Source organism: Neomonachus schauinslandi, chromosome 1 (genome assembly GCF_002201575.2).
Source record: "Neomonachus schauinslandi chromosome 1, ASM220157v2, whole genome shotgun sequence".
NCBI classification, from domain to species: domain Eukaryota; kingdom Metazoa; phylum Chordata; class Mammalia; order Carnivora; family Phocidae; genus Neomonachus; species Neomonachus schauinslandi.
Window position 1 is genome coordinate 210,013,871 of NC_058403.1, and position 19,471 is coordinate 210,033,341.

The 19,471-nt window shown below is 48.5% G+C and overlaps 1 protein-coding gene across 2 annotated transcripts in view; it reads left to right on the top strand.

Annotated features, from left to right (window-relative positions):
* The first annotated feature begins 4,430 nt into the window (after nt 1–4,430).
* The window catches only part of ACER1 (alkaline ceramidase 1), an 18,583-nt gene continuing 3,542 nt past the window's right edge, over nt 4,431–19,471 (top strand). The window contains exons 1-4 of one of the 2 annotated variants that reach the window (XM_021705398.1): nt 4,431–4,668; nt 16,929–17,038; nt 17,118–17,259; nt 18,074–18,211. In XM_021705398.1, coding sequence (XP_021561073.1) covers nt 4,526–4,668; nt 16,929–17,038; nt 17,118–17,259; nt 18,074–18,211 — 533 coding nt within the window. In that variant the 5' untranslated portion in view covers nt 4,431–4,525. Of the gene's footprint in view, nt 4,669–16,923; nt 17,039–17,117; nt 17,260–18,073; nt 18,212–19,471 lie in introns of both variants that reach the window. The other variant, XM_021705400.2, reaches the window with a different exon arrangement.

The following is a 19,471-nucleotide window of genomic DNA, read 5'->3' on the forward strand; positions in this document are numbered from 1 at the left end:
CAAAAACCAGTCTCTTTCCCACTGAGGCTCATGGCGGAGGTGAGAGGAGAGAAGAGGGGTAGGCCGAGTTAATAGTGGCCCTGCAGCTGAGTATCATGTGGGGCTGGGATGCCTAATGGTCTTTGTGACGGGTTACCTGGACCAGGTGGTCACTGGCAGCTGACAGAAACCAAGGACAGACCCCAGCCTCAAACCTGGGGATGGTATGGAGGGGAGAGAGAAGGATAGGAAGGAGCCCCCCCAAATAAGAAGAGCACACCAGACCTTTGCCTGGGTGAGTGGAGTAGTGGAAGGGTCAGAGCACATTGGCAGCCTCCTGGCCATGCCCAATGGCATCTGCCTCCCCCCTACAAGCCCGTGGGAGCTCCTTCTGGGTACTGACCCAGGGTGGGATGCCCATGTCTACCAGAGACAGAGTTCCAGCCCCAGATCCACTTCTGATAGGGTGAGTCCACTCCATCCCAGCCCCATCATCCCCACACTGTCCCTATCTCCACTCCCGTTTCCATCCCCAGCTCCTCCATCTCCAATTCTGCCATAAGCCCCATCTTCAGTCCCACTCCTAACCTCATTCCCAATCCTCACCCAGTCTCCAGCCCCTTCCCAACCCCCTTTTCACCCCCTTTCCCTCTCCATTCCCAGCCCCCAACTCCGTTATCCCCAAGCCCTCCTCCTTCCCCCTCTGGTGGTTAGTAGAGTAATGATTGTCCCCAAATATCCACGTCCTTGTCACTGAATCTTGGGAGTATGTTCCATGCAAAGAGACTTTGCAGCTGTGATTGACTTAAGGATCTGGAGAAGGGGAGATGATCCTGGATTGTCCTGGTGGGGCCCAGTGTTATCCCAGGGTCTTTAGAAGAGGGTCACAATCAGAGAGAAGGAGGTGTGATGATGAAATCCAAAGGGGAGTGATGTGCATTGAAATGGAGGAAGGGGCCCCGAGCCAAGGAATGCAGGAAGCTTCTAGAAGCTGGAAAAGGCAAGGAATGGATCCTCCCCTAGAGCTTCCAGGAGGAACTAGCCCTGTGGACGCTTTGATTTTAGCCCCATAAGACTCATTTTGAACTCCTAATCTCTGGAACTGTAGGATAATATATGTGTGTTGTTTTAAGCTACTATTTGTCTTAATTTGTAAGCAGCCCTGGGAATCATACACCCCTCCACCCAGGCTCTGGCCCTTTGCATACCCTCCCTTTCCTCCTTCTCTCCCCCTAGCAGAGAGAGAAGCCACACACTTGTCTGGCTGTCCTGTTTCCCTAGTCAGCTCTGTGCAGGGTGATTTCCCAAACTCTTCAGGCTGGGCTGGGCGTGGGCACCCATCACCACCTTGCTTCCTGATGCTAACTAAACCTTTCACTGAAGTCCCGGAGAGCCAGATCCCAACAGTTGTGCCCTGCCCTGGATTTGAGGGAGGGAGGTCAGAGGCCATGCGCTCCAGCCCGTCATGGACTCAGGCTCCCTGCTTTCAGCTGGGCTGGGACAGGCGGGGCTGGAGTATGTTTGCTCACCTGGCCCAGCTGGGGAGGGGTTATGGGGGCCAGGGCCATGGCTAAATGGTGGGGTTTCAGCTGCTGAGGGGAAGTAAGGAGCCACTCAGAGCTTTTAATTCGGGCTCTGGGAGCTTCTCACCCCCATACCTGGCATCTTTCCCATCTCCTCAGAGGATCTTGAAGACAGCTCTGGGCACCTGGCAGGGTATGAGCATGGAAGCTTTGACACCTTGTGGGCAATAATAATAACCATAATAATAGTAGCAATGATGATATTAGGCTCTGGGCTAACTAAGCCCAAATGTTTGACCTTCACAGAACACCCTCAAGATTTTCATATTATCCACCTTCCGCCTTAACTCTTATTTATTTATATTTTGTCAAATAAAACCCCTTTAAAAACCCCGAATCAATTACTTTTAAAAACTGTGGTAAAATATGCATAACATAAAACTGACCATCTAACCATTTTTAAATGTACAGCTGTGACATAAAGCACTTTCATATAATCCTGCAGTCATTACCCCACCCTCCATCTCCAGAACTTTCTCATCTTCCGAACCTGAAATCTGTCCCCATGAAGTACAGACTCCCCACCCCCTGCCCCAGCCCCGGCTCGCACCCTCTCCTCTCCGTCTCTGCCGACAGGACTCCTCTGGGCACCTCCTGGGGGTGGGGTCCTGCAGGATGTGTCCTTCGGGGTCTGGCTCCTCTCGCTGAGCCCGGTGTCCTCAAGGTCCATCCACATTGTAGCAGGTGTCAGGATTCCTTCCTTTGTGAGGCTGAATCATATTACATTGTATTGATATACCACATTCTGTTGACCCATTCATCCACCAATCAAAAGCCTAAATCAATTACTTAAAAAGAAACCCAACTCTTTATTTTGGAATAATTATGCACTCACAAGAAATTGCAAGAATTTCACAGGTCTCCTGTACGTTTTACTCAGTTTTTTCCCATTGGTCCATCTTATGTAACTATACAGTTTCAAAAACAGGACACTTACCTGGATGTAACCTGCAGATCTTATTCAGATTTCAATAGCTGTTATGTTCATTTGTGTGTATGTGTGTATGCAATTTCTTCACATGTATAGATTTATGTAACCACCCCCAGAATTATAAAGCTTTAATCAACATATTTAAAAAAAGAAATTTTGTAACCTTGCCATGAATGAAAAGTGGATATCACCAGCAGTGAGGCAAGCTTATTTAAAAATAAATACAATGTAAACAGTGTCACTACATTCTGGCTGGATACTGTTGTCTGCCGAAGGACTTTTTTTTAACCAAACAAAGGGATTAAGTGTTAAGGGGCAGAAACATGTATTAGCACCAATTAGCCCCTCTCCTTGAGCTATTGACAATTGAAAAAGGAGTGGATTACTTGCCACACAATTCAGTGATTCTCAAATGCAGGTCCATCCATCACCCGAAGTGTCTTCCTAGGGAAACACTGTATCAGCTCATGAAATCTGCACAGCAGCCCTAAGAGAGAGGTACTATTATTTTTCCCATCTTACAGATCAGGAACCTGTGACTCAGAGGGGCAAAATGGCTTGCCCTACTTAACTTTCTAGCTGTGTGACCTTGGGTAAATTGCTTAGCTTCTCTGGAGTCAGTTTCCTTGCTAGTGACATGGAGGCAACCATAGTCTCTCTTAGTGCTGTCAAGAACATTAAATGAGATAATACTGAATGCTGAGCACTTAGAAAAGAGCGTGGCTCCAGTAAGTAGTCAGTAAAATGTGCCATTATTATTATCATTCCCACAGGTTGCCTTAAATTTCATGGGCGCCTGGGTGGCTCAGTTGGTTAAGCGACTGCCTTCGGCTCAGGTCATGATCCTGGAGTCCCGGGATCGAGTCCCGCATCGGGCTCCCTGCTCAGCGGGGGGTCTGCTTCTCCCTCTGACCCTCCTCCCTCTCGTGCTCTCTGTCTCTCATTCTCTCTCTCAAATAAATAAAAATAATATCTTAAAAAATAAAAAATTAAAAAAAAATTTCAAGGTCAGCTATAATAAGAAAACCCATTACCGTTTATCTTGGGCCCACTTTGGGCCAGGCAGTGAGCTAAGCTCTTGACTTGCTTTATCTCTGTGTCCCTTTAGAACAGTTGGGTCTGGCTCCACCCTCCCCATGTTACAGATGAGCAAACTGGGGCTCAGAGAGGTGGATTCACTTGCCCAGAGTCATACAACTTAGGAAGGGGAGGAACTCAGAATTCAAACTTGCTGACTCTAAAACCAGAGCTTTCCACAGCCCTTGGAAGCCAGGACTAGGGGCCCCCAGGCCTGGAATTCTGCAGAGTCCTCCCTTCATGGGGGCTTTGAAGGTGGCCTCTGGCAGAAGTTGGGGCACTCTAAGCATCTGAGGTTTTGACCACCCAAGAGAAATGGCATCAGTCCAGCCCAGCCTCCCATAACACAAACAGGAAGACCTAGGCCCCCAAAGGTGAAATAATTGGGCTAGGTTACATAGCCAAGGACTCCCAGGCAGCTGAGCCAAGCCCGTTGGGGGTGGGTGCGTGACTGTTGCCCCTGGTATGGGAAATAGCAGCATGGAGCTTTGACGGTGTGGAGGTAGTTAAACCTAATGGTTAAGAGCCCGGAGCCTGGACTCAGCTGCCTGTTTTCACATTGTGGTCTTCCCCCCACCTTGCATGCCCTCAGCAAGTGATTTCGCTCTTTCTTCCTCAGTTTGCTCATCTGTAAAGTGGGGAGAGCCAGGGTACTCCTCTCAGTGGGCTCATTATTATTTTAAATTACTGTTCTAATAACAGTCCCCCTAACTCCCACTCGCGGTGGGTAGGGATGGGAAGCACACTCCCTTCCCACCCCCCCTCCCACCTCCGCCCTCCCTGGATGGGGCCAGCCCCTCTGCTTATGCCCAGGGCAGCCGCCACTGCACAGCTAGGCTGCCCTGGTGCAATGGGGAGTGGTTAGGCAGGTTTTTCCTCTTGGTCTGCCTGCCTGCCGTGGGGCAACCAGCTGTCCTCTGCCTGTCTCACCTGGGCCGGGCTGTTCTAGGCTCTCATGCTCCTCTCTGCCAGACTGAGCCAGTGGGCACTGGGCACTGCATCAGGATGCCCAGCATCTTCGCCTACCAGAGCTCCGAGGTGGACTGGTGTGAGAGTAACTTTCAGCACTCGGAGCTGGTGGCCGAGTTCTACAACACGGTGAGGTCCAGGTGGGAGGGCTGGGGGTGGCAGCCTTAACAGACTGGGGTTCCAACCTGGCTTCTCCACATCATCGCTGGGGAATCCTGCTTGAGGATTCACCCCTCTGAGCTTTGGCTCATCTGTTAGTCAAGGAGTGCTGGCTTTCATTCACTCATCTTTGTTTGGCATCAGGCTCTGTGGAAGGTTTTGGAAATGCAGCAGTGTCCGGGGAAACAGCCAGTCTCTGCCCCCCTCCCCCCCCCCCCCCCCCCCCCCCCCCCCCGCCGGAGCAGATGACACAGATGTGACTCCAGGCATTCACAATCCGGGCTGATGGTGCTTGTAATGGGAGTTGCACAGGCAGCCTTGGAGATCAGGGAGGGGTGGGTGGGGGGAGTGGATCAGAAAGGGCTTCCAGGAGGAGGTGACTGTGTTTAGTGTTCCGTTTTTTTTCAGCTGTACCCCCAGCCTAGGTTGACCAGCACATTCCAGTTTGCTGGGGACTGTCCTGGTTTCAGCACTGAAAGTCCCATGTCCTGGGGACCCCTCAGTTTTGGCACACCAACACAGTGGGCCATCCTTCCTCCAGCCCTTGCTATGGGGCCATATTGGAGGGGCTCAAGGTGCCTAAATGGCACAAGCATTTCAGCAAAACTTGGAAGATGCAAAGCAGCCAAAGGTGCATATAGCTGTGCTACCCCCGTGTGGGGTGCTGGGGAGACTGCTGTGAATCAGGCAGGCTGCTCCCCTTCCTGGAGCCCCTGGGATGGGGGGTGATGCAGGCTATGTGCTTTGCTCTGTACCCTGCACATAGCGAGGGTGCTTAGTACACAGTGAGTGATACAAGCATACTTTTATTGAGTACTTACTATGTGTGGCAGGCATTGTACTAAACGTTTTACAGGAAAAATCTCAGTTTAATCTTCACAACGACTTTGGGAATTAGGCAGAGTGTGTATTACACAGAGTTAATCCCGTTGTCCAGGTGAGGAAATGGCCTTCAGGGAGACTGAAAGATATACCAAGCGTCATGCTGGCACTTACAGCTAGGATTTGAACTTGGTACTTCCGAGAGAGTCTTTGTGGGGGATGGGGGAGAGGGAGCTCAGTCCCAGGATGCCCTGGTTGCTTTTGCCCTGTTTGACCTCACCAATTTCCAGAGCTGGGAGGTGGGAGTTTGAGATTCAGGGGTTCCCTCTGGTCTCCCTGGTTCTTGTTCCTCCTGGGCAGAGATACTGACCCTGGTCCTCAGTACCCTCACCTGACACATGGGAGGGGGCTGAACGTACTGATCTCTAAGGTGGAGAAGAGGTGTGAGGTTCTGGGACCCCTCTTTCTGGATTCCCTGGCAGCCCACCCCGAGGTGGGGGTCCCCACAGAAGGCACTGAGAAAGGGCTGACTTAGGGCTGGGCTGAGCCTCCAGTCTAGTTGTGCTTGACAATGCAAAATGCTCCTCCATTCAGTCCTCCTTCAGCCCCTCTCTAAATGTAGCAAATTGAGCGACTGGCAGACACCCTTTGAGGCCGCAGGAGATGTGGTCATGACACATACTAGACTTCAACATCATCATCTCCTAGTACCTGCATTTCCAGATACTTATCAAAGAGAAACAAAAGTTTCGCAAAATGATAGTTGCCTTTCCCTGGTGTGAACACACTTGGACATTTCCTTTCCTATTGAAAAGGCTCTTGCAAAACAGACCAGGGCATGAGGAATTGAATCCGAGTTATGTTATAAAGGGTCTCCCCCAGATTTTCTCCTCCCAAACACTTCTGAGTATCCCAAACCCATCACCAGAGCTAATAAATCATTGAGTTCAGGAATTGGCAAACATTTGCTACAAAGGCCAGATATTAACTGTTTTTGGCTTTTTGGGCCATACAGTCTGTATGGAAATGACTCAGCTCTACCATTGTACCTGGAAAGCGGCCATGGATAGTATGTAAACAAATGAGGGTGGCCGTGTGCCAATAAAACTTTATTTGTGGACACTGAAATATGCATTTCACTTAACTTTCACGTGTCACAAGATACCCTTCTTTTAATTTTTCAACCATTTAAAATTGCAAATGTCGCTCTTGGCTCATAAGCCATACAAAACAAGATGGGGGGGAGTTTGGCACGGGGCTAGAGTTTGCCAGCTTATGAGATATATATATGTATATGTATATATATATTTATAATATATATATTTATAATAACCAGCCAAATAGAAAACAATAAGATCTTTTCCTTTTGGCCTCTCAGATCAGTAATTAAAAATGAATTTATTTGGTAGTGAATGTGGGCACACTCATATTTTGCAGCTTCCTGGGGGCAATTTGTCAAGTTGCGTGGAGACATGGAATTACAGATAGCGCCCCCTCCACCCCCACTCCGTCATTGCACTTCCAAGAAGTTGCATCAAAGAGATAATCCCAGTGGAAAACAAAATTTATATATAGTCCTGTCTGAGTCCTTTGTAATTGCAATAAAAAATAATGGAATACATAGAAAGGGAGTCATAGCATTTTCACCAGCCTGTGTAGGGCTGAATACATTCTGGTCAAATACTGCGCAGCTCTTTAAAAGCATGTTAAAAGCGAGTTTTTGATCCAGGTATGTAAATGAAGACAAAATACGTAGCAAGAATTTTCTTAAAAAATCGATTCATGTTGATTTCATCAGGATCCACTTAGGAGTCACTTCACTCTTCAGAAACTTATTTTCTCGATGCCTGCAAGGTTCGCTGAGTCTGGAGTGGGGGGAGGCGGAGCCCAGCCCCGCACGATCAGGGTACAGAAGGCAGCAGTCGAGGACTCAGCTCAGGGGTTGACAAATTTCATAGAGGAGGGCATCTAGGAGTTGGGTTTTGAAAGATGGATAGGAGCTTGCCAAGTAGGGTAGGAGTCGAGGAAAAGAGAGAAGAGAGAAAAAGGATGTACTGAGTCTTGGAAATAAAGAGCCTGCACAGTTTGGGAAAGGGAAGTGTGTTTCTGTGGCTAGAAAATGAGAAGAGATGAAGATGAACAAGTTTTGAATGCTGGGTCAGAGTGTTCGAAAAATATATCCTGTATTTCCTGATGGACTCATTGGACTCATTCATTCATCCAGCATCAGTGCTATGAACCAACCCGTGCTGATTGGTCCTGGGGTCCCGGAGAGGCTCGTTGCTCCCAGGATAAGGAAGTGGGGTGTTCAGAATTGGATTTGACCAGTCCCACGGTTAGCTTGTGGCAGAGGGAGGGCAAAGGGGCCAGAACGGGCAGCGGGGAGCCATGGGGATGGCACAGGAGGCCTCTGCTTGCTGAATGGGGAGGGAACCTCAATGCTTAAAGAATGAGTAAATGTTCTCTAAGGCATATGGAGCAAATGGACCAGCATAAGCAAAGGCGAGAATCTCAGAGGTGAGAGAGAATAGCAGATCAAGGAACGGTTGGGGGCTTGAAGCCAGAGCCCAGGCTGCCCAAGAAGGAGGAAATGAGGGCTGAGAGACAGGTGGAGGAGGTTTCCAGGGGCCACGTGGGGAATGCCTGACAGAGGAGTGTGAGCTCCATGGTGAGGGCACTGGAGAGCCATGGGGGACTTTTGAACAGCAAAGAGTCAATGATGTGGGCAGCAGCTGGGGCACCTGGTTGCCTTTCATAGATGGCCCTGGAGAGCCAGGAAGGCATATCCAAGAGGGGCAGAGGTCAAGGGCATGGGAGGGCCTGGGTCAGGTGGGGTGGAGGAGAAGTCAGGGTGTGGGCTGCTCCAGTTTACTTCTGCTGGCATCGGCCTGGTGGCCTCCAGGTGTGACCTCCTTCTGGGCAGCTGACAGGAGAGTTTCAAGTCATGGAGGAGGAAGTTTCAAGGCTCCCTGGCTCTGAGAGGCAGCTGTGCTGCTGAATTTTTTTCCTGGGGTCCTGCCAAAGCTTCAGAAGCCCTGCATCTCATCCTCTCCAGAAAGCTTCCTCTCGGATGCTTGGATACAGAACAAAGGGGTGGTATGTCTGGAGTGGGGAACAGCATAGGGAAAGGTGCAGTGGTGGGCATAGTCTGGGGGAGGGGTACAATAGAAGGGACAGAGAGGTCGGAGTGGGAGGTTGTGCAAGGGGGTGTAGGCTGCAACACCCGTACCTCCTACAGCCTCCCCACCTCCTTTTGCAACCGAGCATTCCTGTCGCTGGCCTCTGCACTGTGGGCATTCCTGTCCCTCTCTCTTGAATGCTGTGTGATGCAGGGGGAGACCCTCCCCTCTCTGAGCCCCTGGCTGTGAGTAACAGGTCCCATGAGTTCTAAACCACACCTCCCTCTTCTGCCTTCCTTCTCATCAAATTCACAGCAAAAGCAATTGTGCCAGCCCTCCCCTCCCTGCCGAAAATGAGGAGGGCCTGGTTCCTGCCCTCAGGGAGGGCAGACACTATTAATTGAATAATTTCACACACTGGTGACCATGCCCATGACACATCTTGGCTCAGACTCGATAGGTCCCTCTGGACCTCTTTTCTCCTTCAGAAAAAGCCTCTGGGGATGACAGAGGGGTCCAATTTGAAGAGATAATGACCCCTTCATTTTGTTCATGACTCAACAAGAATTGATTGAGTCAGGCACTGTTTCAGGCTCTGGGGACACCGAGGTGACCAAAGTAAATGAAAACGTCTGCCGTCACGGGGCCAGTGTCCTGGGGGATGGAGGAGACAGACAAAAAACAGAAGTCAGAAGTACAGCATGTAGGTGGGACAGGGAAGAAAGACTCATTCATTCATACGTTCATTCATTTACTCATTCATATTTGTTCAGCAAATATTTATTGAGTACTTATTCAGAAAGGGAGCAGCTAAGGGTGCTAATAGTGATTAACCCATAGGACCATGGAGAGGATGAAACATCTACTGGGCATCCCAAATGTTCATCATGGATGAATGGATAAACACCCTGTCATTCATCCACACAATGGACTACTACTCAGCCATAAACAGGAGTGAAGGGCAGACCCACGCTACATCATAGATGAACCTTGAAAACATGATGCTCAGTGAGAGAAGCCAGTCACAAAAGGCCACACACTGTGTGATTCCATCCATATGAGATGCCCAGAAGAGCCAAATCTGCAGAGATAAGAAGCAGATGAGTGGTTCCCCAGAGCTGGCGTGGGGGGGGCGGGGGGGGGCTGTGGTAAGGCAGGGGAGTGACTGCTAATGGGGACAGGGTTTCTTTTTGGGGGTGATGAGAATGTTCTGGAATTGGTGATGGTTGCACAACCTTGTGAATAGTCGATTGAAACCCACTGACTTGCACACTTTAAAAGAGTGAATTTGATTGTATGTGATTTATATCTCAATTAAAAAAACAGATAAAAAAAAACCTTACAGTTCTTGGCACATCCTAAGCATCGAATAAACAAGGCTATTGCTATTAGAAGTAAACATAGCACAGAGATGCAAAAGTGTTAATGTATTCATTTTTTTTTTTTTTAACAAATAGCACTTCTGTAATCCTCATAGCAATTTTATGAAGTAGGTACTCTTATGCTCCACATCTTTACAGATGGGGAATTAAGGCTCAGAGAGTGTACGTTTCCTCCTCAGGGTTTTGCAGCATGTAAATCACAAGTGCACAAAAGCTGTGTATACCGGAAGTGCCAGAGTTAAAGCCCGGGCCACCTGGTCCCAGAATCTCTCACTCAATTAACCACAGCATTGTGAGGCCACTCAGTTACTGAGTGATTAACAATTAATTATGTGTGTTTTAATTCATGCAAGTAAGTCCTGTTCGGGGAGGGTCTGTGGCTGGTGCTTTAGCTTCACGGCCCCAGCCCTGCACCAACATTCTTGTGCATGTGTTGAGTGGCTATAGAGGGGGTCCTCAACAGGTGACAGAGCCAGGTGTGCGTGGTGGGACTTTGAGCTTTGGCGGTGGGGAGAAAGAGCATGGGGGTGTTTGGTGATGTTCGTTGATTTGGTTGATTCGACATATTTTTCTTGAGCGCCCACTGCGTGCTCAGCGAGGTGGGTGTTGGGGACACAGCCAGGGGTAAAACAGGTGCGTATCATCCTCACGGAGGTCACCGTCCAGTGAGGAGGAGAGGGACAATAAAGGAGTCAAGAATGCATCGATGGAATGCACAAGTGAAACAGTGGATGGAGGTGGGGAGGGAGCTCCAGGTGGCCAGGGAAAATGAGAACGCGGATCCCCCACTGCCTTTTCCCAAAGCTGAAATGGGCAGTCAGTTCAGGTCAGTCTGCCTTCCTCCCGTCTCTTCTATGTCCTTCTCTTCTTCGTTCCTCCCCACCGCCCCTCCCCCCTCACCGCTTCTCTCCTTTCCTTCTTCCAGACCTAAGGTACCCAGCCACATCTATTTACCAGACACCCTGCTAGGTACTGGTGATCAAAAAAGCAAATTATTCCAGAATAACAGCAACACTGTGATTCATACTCAGTATACCAGCTGTGGTAGACATGTATTTTCTGCATGCGTTATTCTCTACCAAAATTTACTGAGCACCTACTATGTGTCAGGCACTGCTCTAGACACTGGAGTTTCATAGCAGTGAGCAAAACTCTCAGACCCCGTAGCACTTTGTTCTCTAATCCTCACTGTGACGCTTGGAGTTAGAGAAGGAAAATGAGGCACAGAATGTCCCCCAAACCCTGGCTGGGTAGACCCGTGAAGGCAGACTTCGTTTTGGGGTACTGCTAGGTCCTTGAGCAGCATAGTAGATACTGAAGGAGTGGTTGGTAAGCAAATGGGTGGATGGATGGATGGATGGATGGATGGATGGATGGATGGATGGATGTGAAGGCACCTGATGGGGCTGGGACTCAGAGAGTCCAGCTCATGATCCTGGGCAGGAGCCTGTCCCTCCTGGAAGAGTCTAGGTGGGGCCAGCGGTTGGGAAATGTGGGGGGCCCAGCCCCAGGGGCAGGGAGGGAGGCCCCAGTAGGGGGCGGCCTCTGATGCTATCAGAGACTTTGAAGCCAGTTGGAACTCATTAGTCAGAGGCTCCGCCCATTGCTTTGCCCTCATTCTGCACACTCAGGGGCGTTATCAGAAACTTCTGTCTTGGTTCTGCTGGCCTCTGAGCTTGGAGCAACTAAACCAAGGATCAGCCTGTTGCTATTATCTCCCACAACAACAACAGCAGCAGTAACCCTTGCTATTTGTTGAGCTGAAACCACATCCCTGGCAAGGTAGTCTTTAGATGCCTGGCCTCATGCATGCCCCTCAACAGCATCTGCACTAGCCATTAATTATTCTCCGCCATTTTGCTGATGCAGGAAAGGGAGATCCAGAGACACTAGGCCACACAGCCAGGGAGCAGGGAAGCCCCCTCTTAATCATTGCCACCTGTCTTGTCCTCTCATCTTTTAAGGCAGGGGGTAAAAACAAACTCTGGAGTCCCCCAGAGCTGTGCAACCTCAGAGAAGTCACTCTACCTCTCTGAGATCCAGTTTTTTCATCGCCAAACAAGAACTAGAAAGCCAGACCTTGGGGGTGTGCACAAGGAAGCAATATCTATAAAATTGTGCTGTCAAAAGATAAGAAAGTAACAGTCATAGCACCTTCCATCCAGAACTTTCCAGGTACAATCCCTTCTGCCAAGTGTTTTCATGTGTGTGACTGGTGATCCACATAAACCTGCTTTGAGATCCAGTCAACAGGAAATATTTATTTTTTTTTTTTTAAAGATTTTATTTATTTATTTATTTGAGAGAGAGAGAGAGAGAGAGAGCAGAGGAGATGGGGGAGGGTCAGAGGGAGAAGCAGACTCCCTGCCGAGCAGGGAGCCCGATGTGGGACTCGATCCAGGGACTCCAGGATCATGACCTGAGCCGAAGGCAGTCGCTTAACCAACTGAGCCACCCAGGCGCCCCAACAGGAAATATTTATTGAACACCTACTCTTTCCCAGTTCCTGAGGTGACAATGGAGAACAGGGAAGACACAGCGCCTGTTCTCAAAGCCAAGTTTAGTGGGAGAGCAAGACAGTTTCAGAACAGCTAGACAAGTGTTAGGATAGAGGAACAGGGCACCAAAGAAGACCACCTGACCCTGCCTTGTGGGATTGGGAAGGCTTTATCAAAAGGTGATGCCCAGGGGAAAGATGGAGTAGTAGTTGGCCTGGCAAAGAGGGGCAAGTGGGGACAAAGAGTGTTCCAGGCAGTGGGAACAGCATGTGGCAACTTCTGGAGGTTAAGGGGTGAGAGAAAGTATGGCTCATTTGGAGGAATGGAATTATCCCTTCCACCTAGATTATAAAGTTGAAGGTGGAGAGAGGTGAGTTATGGAGGGAGTTTATAAGCCAGGTTTAAGAGTTTGGATTTTATTTATGGGAGTCAGAGACGTGTTTTATTTTTTTTTATTTTTATTTTTTTTGAAGATTTTATTTATTTATTTGAGAGAGAGAATGAGAGACAGAGAGCATGAGAGGGAGGAAGGTCAGAGGGAGAAGCAGACTCCCTGCCGAGCAGGGAGCCCGATGCGGGACTCGATCCCGGGACTCCAGGATCATGACCTGAGCCGAAGGCAGTCGCTTAACCAACCGAGCCACCCAGGCGCCCCACAGACGTGTTTTAAATGGAGGGTTTAGAGTTTGGGGAACTGGTTGGCTCAGCATCTTCAGCCATGCTCGAAACGCCCAAGGGCTGGTGTTTGTTTGAAGGCAGAGGGAACCTCTGATTTGTTTGGGATTTTGCCCATTAGGTATCCATGGCACCATTTTCCCTTTGACAACCAACTGCCCCTCTCCTACTGGTTATGTTCTCAACAGGATGGTCAGTCAAGGTGCTTCCCCTCCTCTGGCCAAGGGTGGGCTATGGCCCAGGCAGCATCTCCTGAATTTGAATCCTGAGCCTGGATATAACAATTGAACATAACTTTTTTTTTCATTCATGCCCGAAGTTGCTCCCTGAAGAGACTGTCCATTCGAGGCTCAGAGCTGTTCTGGTTTCTGGTTTTCCTTGTCTTCTGCAATTCTTTGGATTAATGAGCTCCCATAATGACTGAATGACAAATAAATTAAATAAGTAACTAAACACACTTTTTTTAGGGGCGCCTGGGTGGCTCAGTTGGTTAAGCGACTGACTGCCTTCGGCTCAGGTCATGATCCTGGAGTCCCTGGATCGAGTCCCGCATCGGGCTCCCTGCTCGGCGGGGAGTCTGCTTCTCCCTCTGACCATCCCCCCTCTCATGTGCTCTCTCTCATTCTCTCTCTCTCAAATAAATAAATAAAATCTTTAAAAAAAAAACAAACACTTTTTTGTATTTATGATATAAGTTCATTTTCTGTTGCTTGCTACCAAAGAACCCTAGCTCATATACCAATGGTGATGGTTTTACTGGATTCAAGCATTAGAAAGCTAGCTTAAGCAAAAAATCAAAAAACAAACCAAACAGGAAGAATGTATCAGGTAGGTACTGGGGTATCTTAGAAAACAGAGAGATGAGTTGCTTGGGAGTACTGGGGTCTAAGGTAGGTCTGGAGGATTTAGCACAAGGAAGATACCACCCTTGAGTATATGCCTGTGTTCTCAGCCTTGTCTGTTTGTGGTGGCAAGACGGCTGCCATATCTTAAACATCGGGACAATATCCCAAGACCTTAGAGAGTTGACAATGGTGCAACTCAATTTTGGTGGACTCCCAGGCTCTGTGTCTGCTCCAAGTTTCAAATTCCCAAGAAAATCTGATTGGCCCAGTTTGGGATAGGTGTCTACTCCAGTGGGGTTGAGTCTCAGGATGCAGACACAGCATGCATGTTCTCGGGTAGCCATTGTGAACCAAGTGGCTGTGCCAGAAATGTGTTTGACACTGTCCATTGGTGGGCATCAGACACCTTGGTATGGAAAGCAAGGACATGGGTGGGATCATGGGCTGCAAAACCAGTTTACCAAGCATCCTCAAATTGTGGAACCAGACTTTGAGCTGGTTCACCATCACCCGAGGAAAGCCATGGGCTTCCCTAGAATCAGAAGGACTCCTGCCTTGGAAACTAGTCTTGGTGCCCAGGACCTAGGGTCCTAGATGGTGACCCTGTATCAGGTAAATGATTTCCCCACACCCACCACTGTATTTTTTTTTTTATTGAAGTATAGTTGACATACAATATTATATTAGTTTCGGGTGTGCAACATAGTGATTTCACAATTATATACATTACACAGTGCTCACCACGATAAGTGTAGTTACCATCTGTCACAATAAAATGTTATTACAATATTATTGACTACACTCCCTATGCTGCACTTTTCATCCCCATGACTTATTGATTTTATAACTGGAAGTTTGAACCTCTTCACCCATTTTGTCCATCCCCCACCCCTTCCCCTCTGGCAACAACCAGTTTGTAATCTGTATTTATGAGTCTGTTCTGTTTTTTGTTTGTTAATTCATTTGTTTTGTTTTTTAGATTCCACATATAAGGGAAATCATACGGTATTTGTCTTTCTCTGACTGACCTATTTCAGTTGGCATAATACCCTCTAGGTCCCTCCATATAGTCACAAATGGCAAGATTTCCTTCCTTTGATGGCTGAGTACTATTCAATTGTATATAAAACAGCACATCTTCTTTAGCCATTCATGTATCAGTGGACACTTGGTTGCTTCCGTATCTTGGCTATTATAAATAAATATTATAAATAAAGCTGCAATAAACATAAGGGTGCATATATCTTTACAAATTAGTGTTTTTGGTTTTTTGGGGGGGAGGTAAATGCCTATCAGCAGAATTACTGAATCTTATGGTATTTCTATTTTTAACCTTTTGAGGAACCTCCAGAGTGGCTGCATCACTTGCATTCCCACAAACAGTGCATGAGGGTTTCCTTTTCTCCACAGTCTTACCCAACATTTATTATTTCTTCTTCTTTTTTTTCAATACTAGCTGTTCTGACTGGTGTGAGGTGATAGCTCATTGCGGTTTTGACTTGCATTTCCCTGTGCTCTCTATTTTTGAGTCAGCACCCTTCAGTCTAGGTTTCTGAGAAATAACGGAGCACCCTGGTTAACAGGGCACTATTTCTTCACTTTCTAAGATGGGACGCAGGTGATGGAGGAGACCTTTACAACAGGAAGATTTTATTGGGGAGGGAGGGTATAATTGAGTGAGCAAGCGGCTGACCTCAAGTTAGCAGGTAGAAGAAGACCGTAAGAACACTTGTTTCTGAGTTCATGTGAGAGACTCAACTGTGGCCCAGACATATCTGGGGGCAACTCTGAGGGGGCGCTGAAGTCCTAGTGGCCAGGGACCCTGAACCCTTGAAATTCTGGTGCAAATGTTCTTGTCACCTTAATTGTACTCATAGACTACGGAGGGCTGGGGGATCTTTGGGTCAACAACATGAAGAGGCAAGTGGCATTATGCATACAAATGCAGATATGGTAGGTTAGAGCAGTGAATTTACTCCTCACAGTCAGTGAGTGGGGTGCAGAAGCCCAGTAACTGGGATGCTTTGGTTTCAAATGAAACAGCCCACTAAAAACAGCTTAAATAGAAAAGATCATATCTTTTTATTTTTTGAAATGGAAATCTAGAGGTAGATGGTTCTGGAATGTTAACTTGGCAGCTCAACATTATCAAGCTACTTGGCTCTGCTCTTCATGGAGAAGTGGTTCTTGAAATACTGTCCAGGGACACCGTGGGGTCTCTGAGGCCTTTCAGAGGTTCCTCGAGGTATAAATTATTTTCATAATAATAGAAAGATTTTGTTTGCCTTTTTCACTCTAATTATCTCACCAGGGTACTATGGGATCTTCTAGTGGTTTTGTGATGAGTGATGACACCATCTCTCAGATGGCCAAGGGAATATGTGCTTGTGTAGTCCTGGGTTTTGAAAACTTCTCAGTTTCAATTTCTAATACAGCCAATCTTGATAAATGAAGCTCATTTTTTTTTTTTTAAGTAATAGATTCATTTGCATTTCTATCCCCTTGGTCAGACCAGGTCATGAAGGCAGAGTGAGTGGCAAGGAAGCCTGGAAAATGTTGTGTAGCTGTGTCTAAAACTTGGGGGGATCTTATTTCCAAAAGGAAAAGGGGGGGCAGATGTATGTAGAAAGTTAGTAGATAGTCTGCCACACTTGCTGAATGAATGAATGAATGAATGAACCGATAGAATAACAGATGGAGTAATGAACCTATTGATGACTGGTTGACTGTCAAGATCAACTGGAAGAGTGACAAACTCGGGGTTGATCAATTGCCTGAAAGGGGACAGGTGACCAATTGGCTAATAACTTAGGGTTGGACATAGGGGCAGCCCTCGCCTGCCTGCGCTTCTGACAACCCCTCCGCATGTCCTCCTCTTTTCCAGTTCAGCAATGTCACCTTCTTCATCTTTGGGCCTCTCATGATGTTTCTCATGCACCCCTATGCCCAGAAACGCTCCCGCTATGTTTATATCACCTGCATCCTCTTCATGGTCGTAGGTAGGTGGGGGTCTGTGACAGTGGGGTGGTAGGGGTGGGGACCACCCCCTTGACCATCTACCTTTGTCTCTTGCTCCAGGCCTGTTCTCCATGTACTTCCACATGACGCTTAGCTTCCTGGGCCAGCTGCTGGATGAGATCGCTATCCTGTGGCTGCTGGCCAGTGGCTACAGCATATGGATGCCCCGCTGCTACTTTCCTACTTTCCTAGGAGAGAACAGGTGGGGCGGGGGCTGGTCCTTTGTTGATCCCACCATAGCCCATCTGGGCTCCTGGGTCCACTCCCTGAGCCCACTTGAGGTCCTTGGAATCCCTCCCCTGATCACCCCAGCACTTTCTTCTGACCCTACCTGACTTAACTGGCTTCCAGGGACTCCTCCTTTGAGAGTACTCGGGATCCCCAGAATTCCTCTCCTGATCCACCTGGATAGTCTGGTACCTTCTCCAGAACCTGTCCGAAGCCACCTGGGGGTCCCAGGAGCCCATACTTAAGCTTACCTGGGCCCCAGGGACCTCTCCCCTGAGCCTATCACCTGGGCCCCCTGGAACTTTCCTGGGATCCTCCTGGGCCCTTCTCTTAACCTGAGACCCCTTTGAATCTCTCTCCTGACCCTATTTGACCTATCTGAGCCTTCTAGGATCCCTCTCCTGATAGTACCTGGGACCTCTGTAATTCCTTCCTTAATCCTACCCGGGTCCCCTGAATCCTTTGTCTGACCTCACCTGGGCCCTGACAACCTCTGCTGACCTGACTAAGCCCCTTTGAGCCTCCCTGAGACCCTCTCATCATCCTACCCACCCCTACCCCTGGGAACCCCTTCAGACCCTGCCTGGGCCCACTTGGGATGTTTCATCGGACCCTTCTTGGGACCCTCTGCTGAGCCCACCTGGGAAGCTCAATACCTTTTTCTGAGTTTGGTAGGGCTCCCCGAAACCCCTTCCCTTTGCTCATCTACCTCTTGATCTCCTGACCCTGCCTAAACCCCCCAGGACCCTCCTAGCCACCCTCCCACAGCTGCATCTTTCTTCCCCCAGGCCCCAGTTCATCAGCCTGGTCATCATCACCACTGTGGTCAGCACCTTCCTGTCCTTCCTGAGGCCCGTGATCAACGCATATGCCCTCAACAGCATTGCTGTGCACATCCTCTACATCGTGTTCCACGAATACAAGAAGTGGGTGGTGGTTGCAAATGCCTCCCCGGGGAGGTGGCTCCCATCCCCCTCCAAGCACGCCCCTCACCCCACGTACTCACCAAGTCCCAGGGATGGAGTTCTCATCGACTCCAGGCTCAAGAGAGGGATGTCCCTTCCCCAATATCATCTACTAACAAGGGGCAGGGTTAGGATTGGAACCTAAGGCTGAAACCCCAAACAAGCAGAGACTGTTGTATGATAAACCTCCATGTGCCCACTAACCGGTCCCAACAACCATCAGCATTTTGACAAACTGCATTATACATTCCCCCCAGATTCCATATACTGGCACCCATTAACTTTTCAGGATTGAACTCTCCCAATAAATAATTATTATTATTTTTTTAACCCATACCAGGTCTTGGCAGGATAGAGAGAGGTCTTTGAAATGGGGCCATTTGAGGAGAGCTGAATAAAAGGGTTATTTACAAAGGAGAGAGCAGGTGTCGGAAAATCACTAGGGATCATTTAGAACCGTTGTGCTGGTAAGAGTGGGATCCTATGACCATCAGGAGACCTGGGGTGGGGGGGGGAAGGGGGGGAGTGATTACAACAGTATGGAAAGAGAGAGCCCTGTGGAGAGGGCCTCCTTAGCAAGAACTGTGACCTCCAGTTGCTGGTTGCAGCTAGCCTGAGCCCACATGGAGGAGGCCAGGAGAATAAATATTCTAACCCTATCCTCCTCTTACCCTTTGGTTTCTTGCTGGGGTGCCTCATTCGCCAACCCAACTGGAAACCATTGGCCAACCCAACCAGAAGCCATTGGCTAAACCAACTGGAAACCGTTGGCTAATTTAACTGGAAGCCCAAGGACAAAGGAATCCCCAGCTTCAGTCCACACAGCTCAACCCCCGCCTCCCTGGGGCATAGGGCAGAATGGAAAGGGGTAGGGAAGGATCTAGAGGGACAAAAGGAAGATAGGGCACACACAGGGCTAATCAAGTAGACAATACCCAGATTGCACCAATATTGCCTCAGTTTCTCAAGATGTCTTCTTCCAACTAGTCTTATTGAAATTGGAATGCAAACATAGTCTCTTAGGTTTTCTTTGTGTCATAGCATTCTCTCCCTCCCTCCCCTATCTTCATGCCTCTGATTTGATAACAGAAACTCCATCATTTGTCCTGTAGAACATTCTGGATTTGGCTGTCTACTTCCTGTGGTGTCTTCCATTGTCTTTCTCTTTCTTTCTTTCTTTCTTTCTTTCTTTCTTTCTTTCTTTCTTTCTTTCTTTCTTTC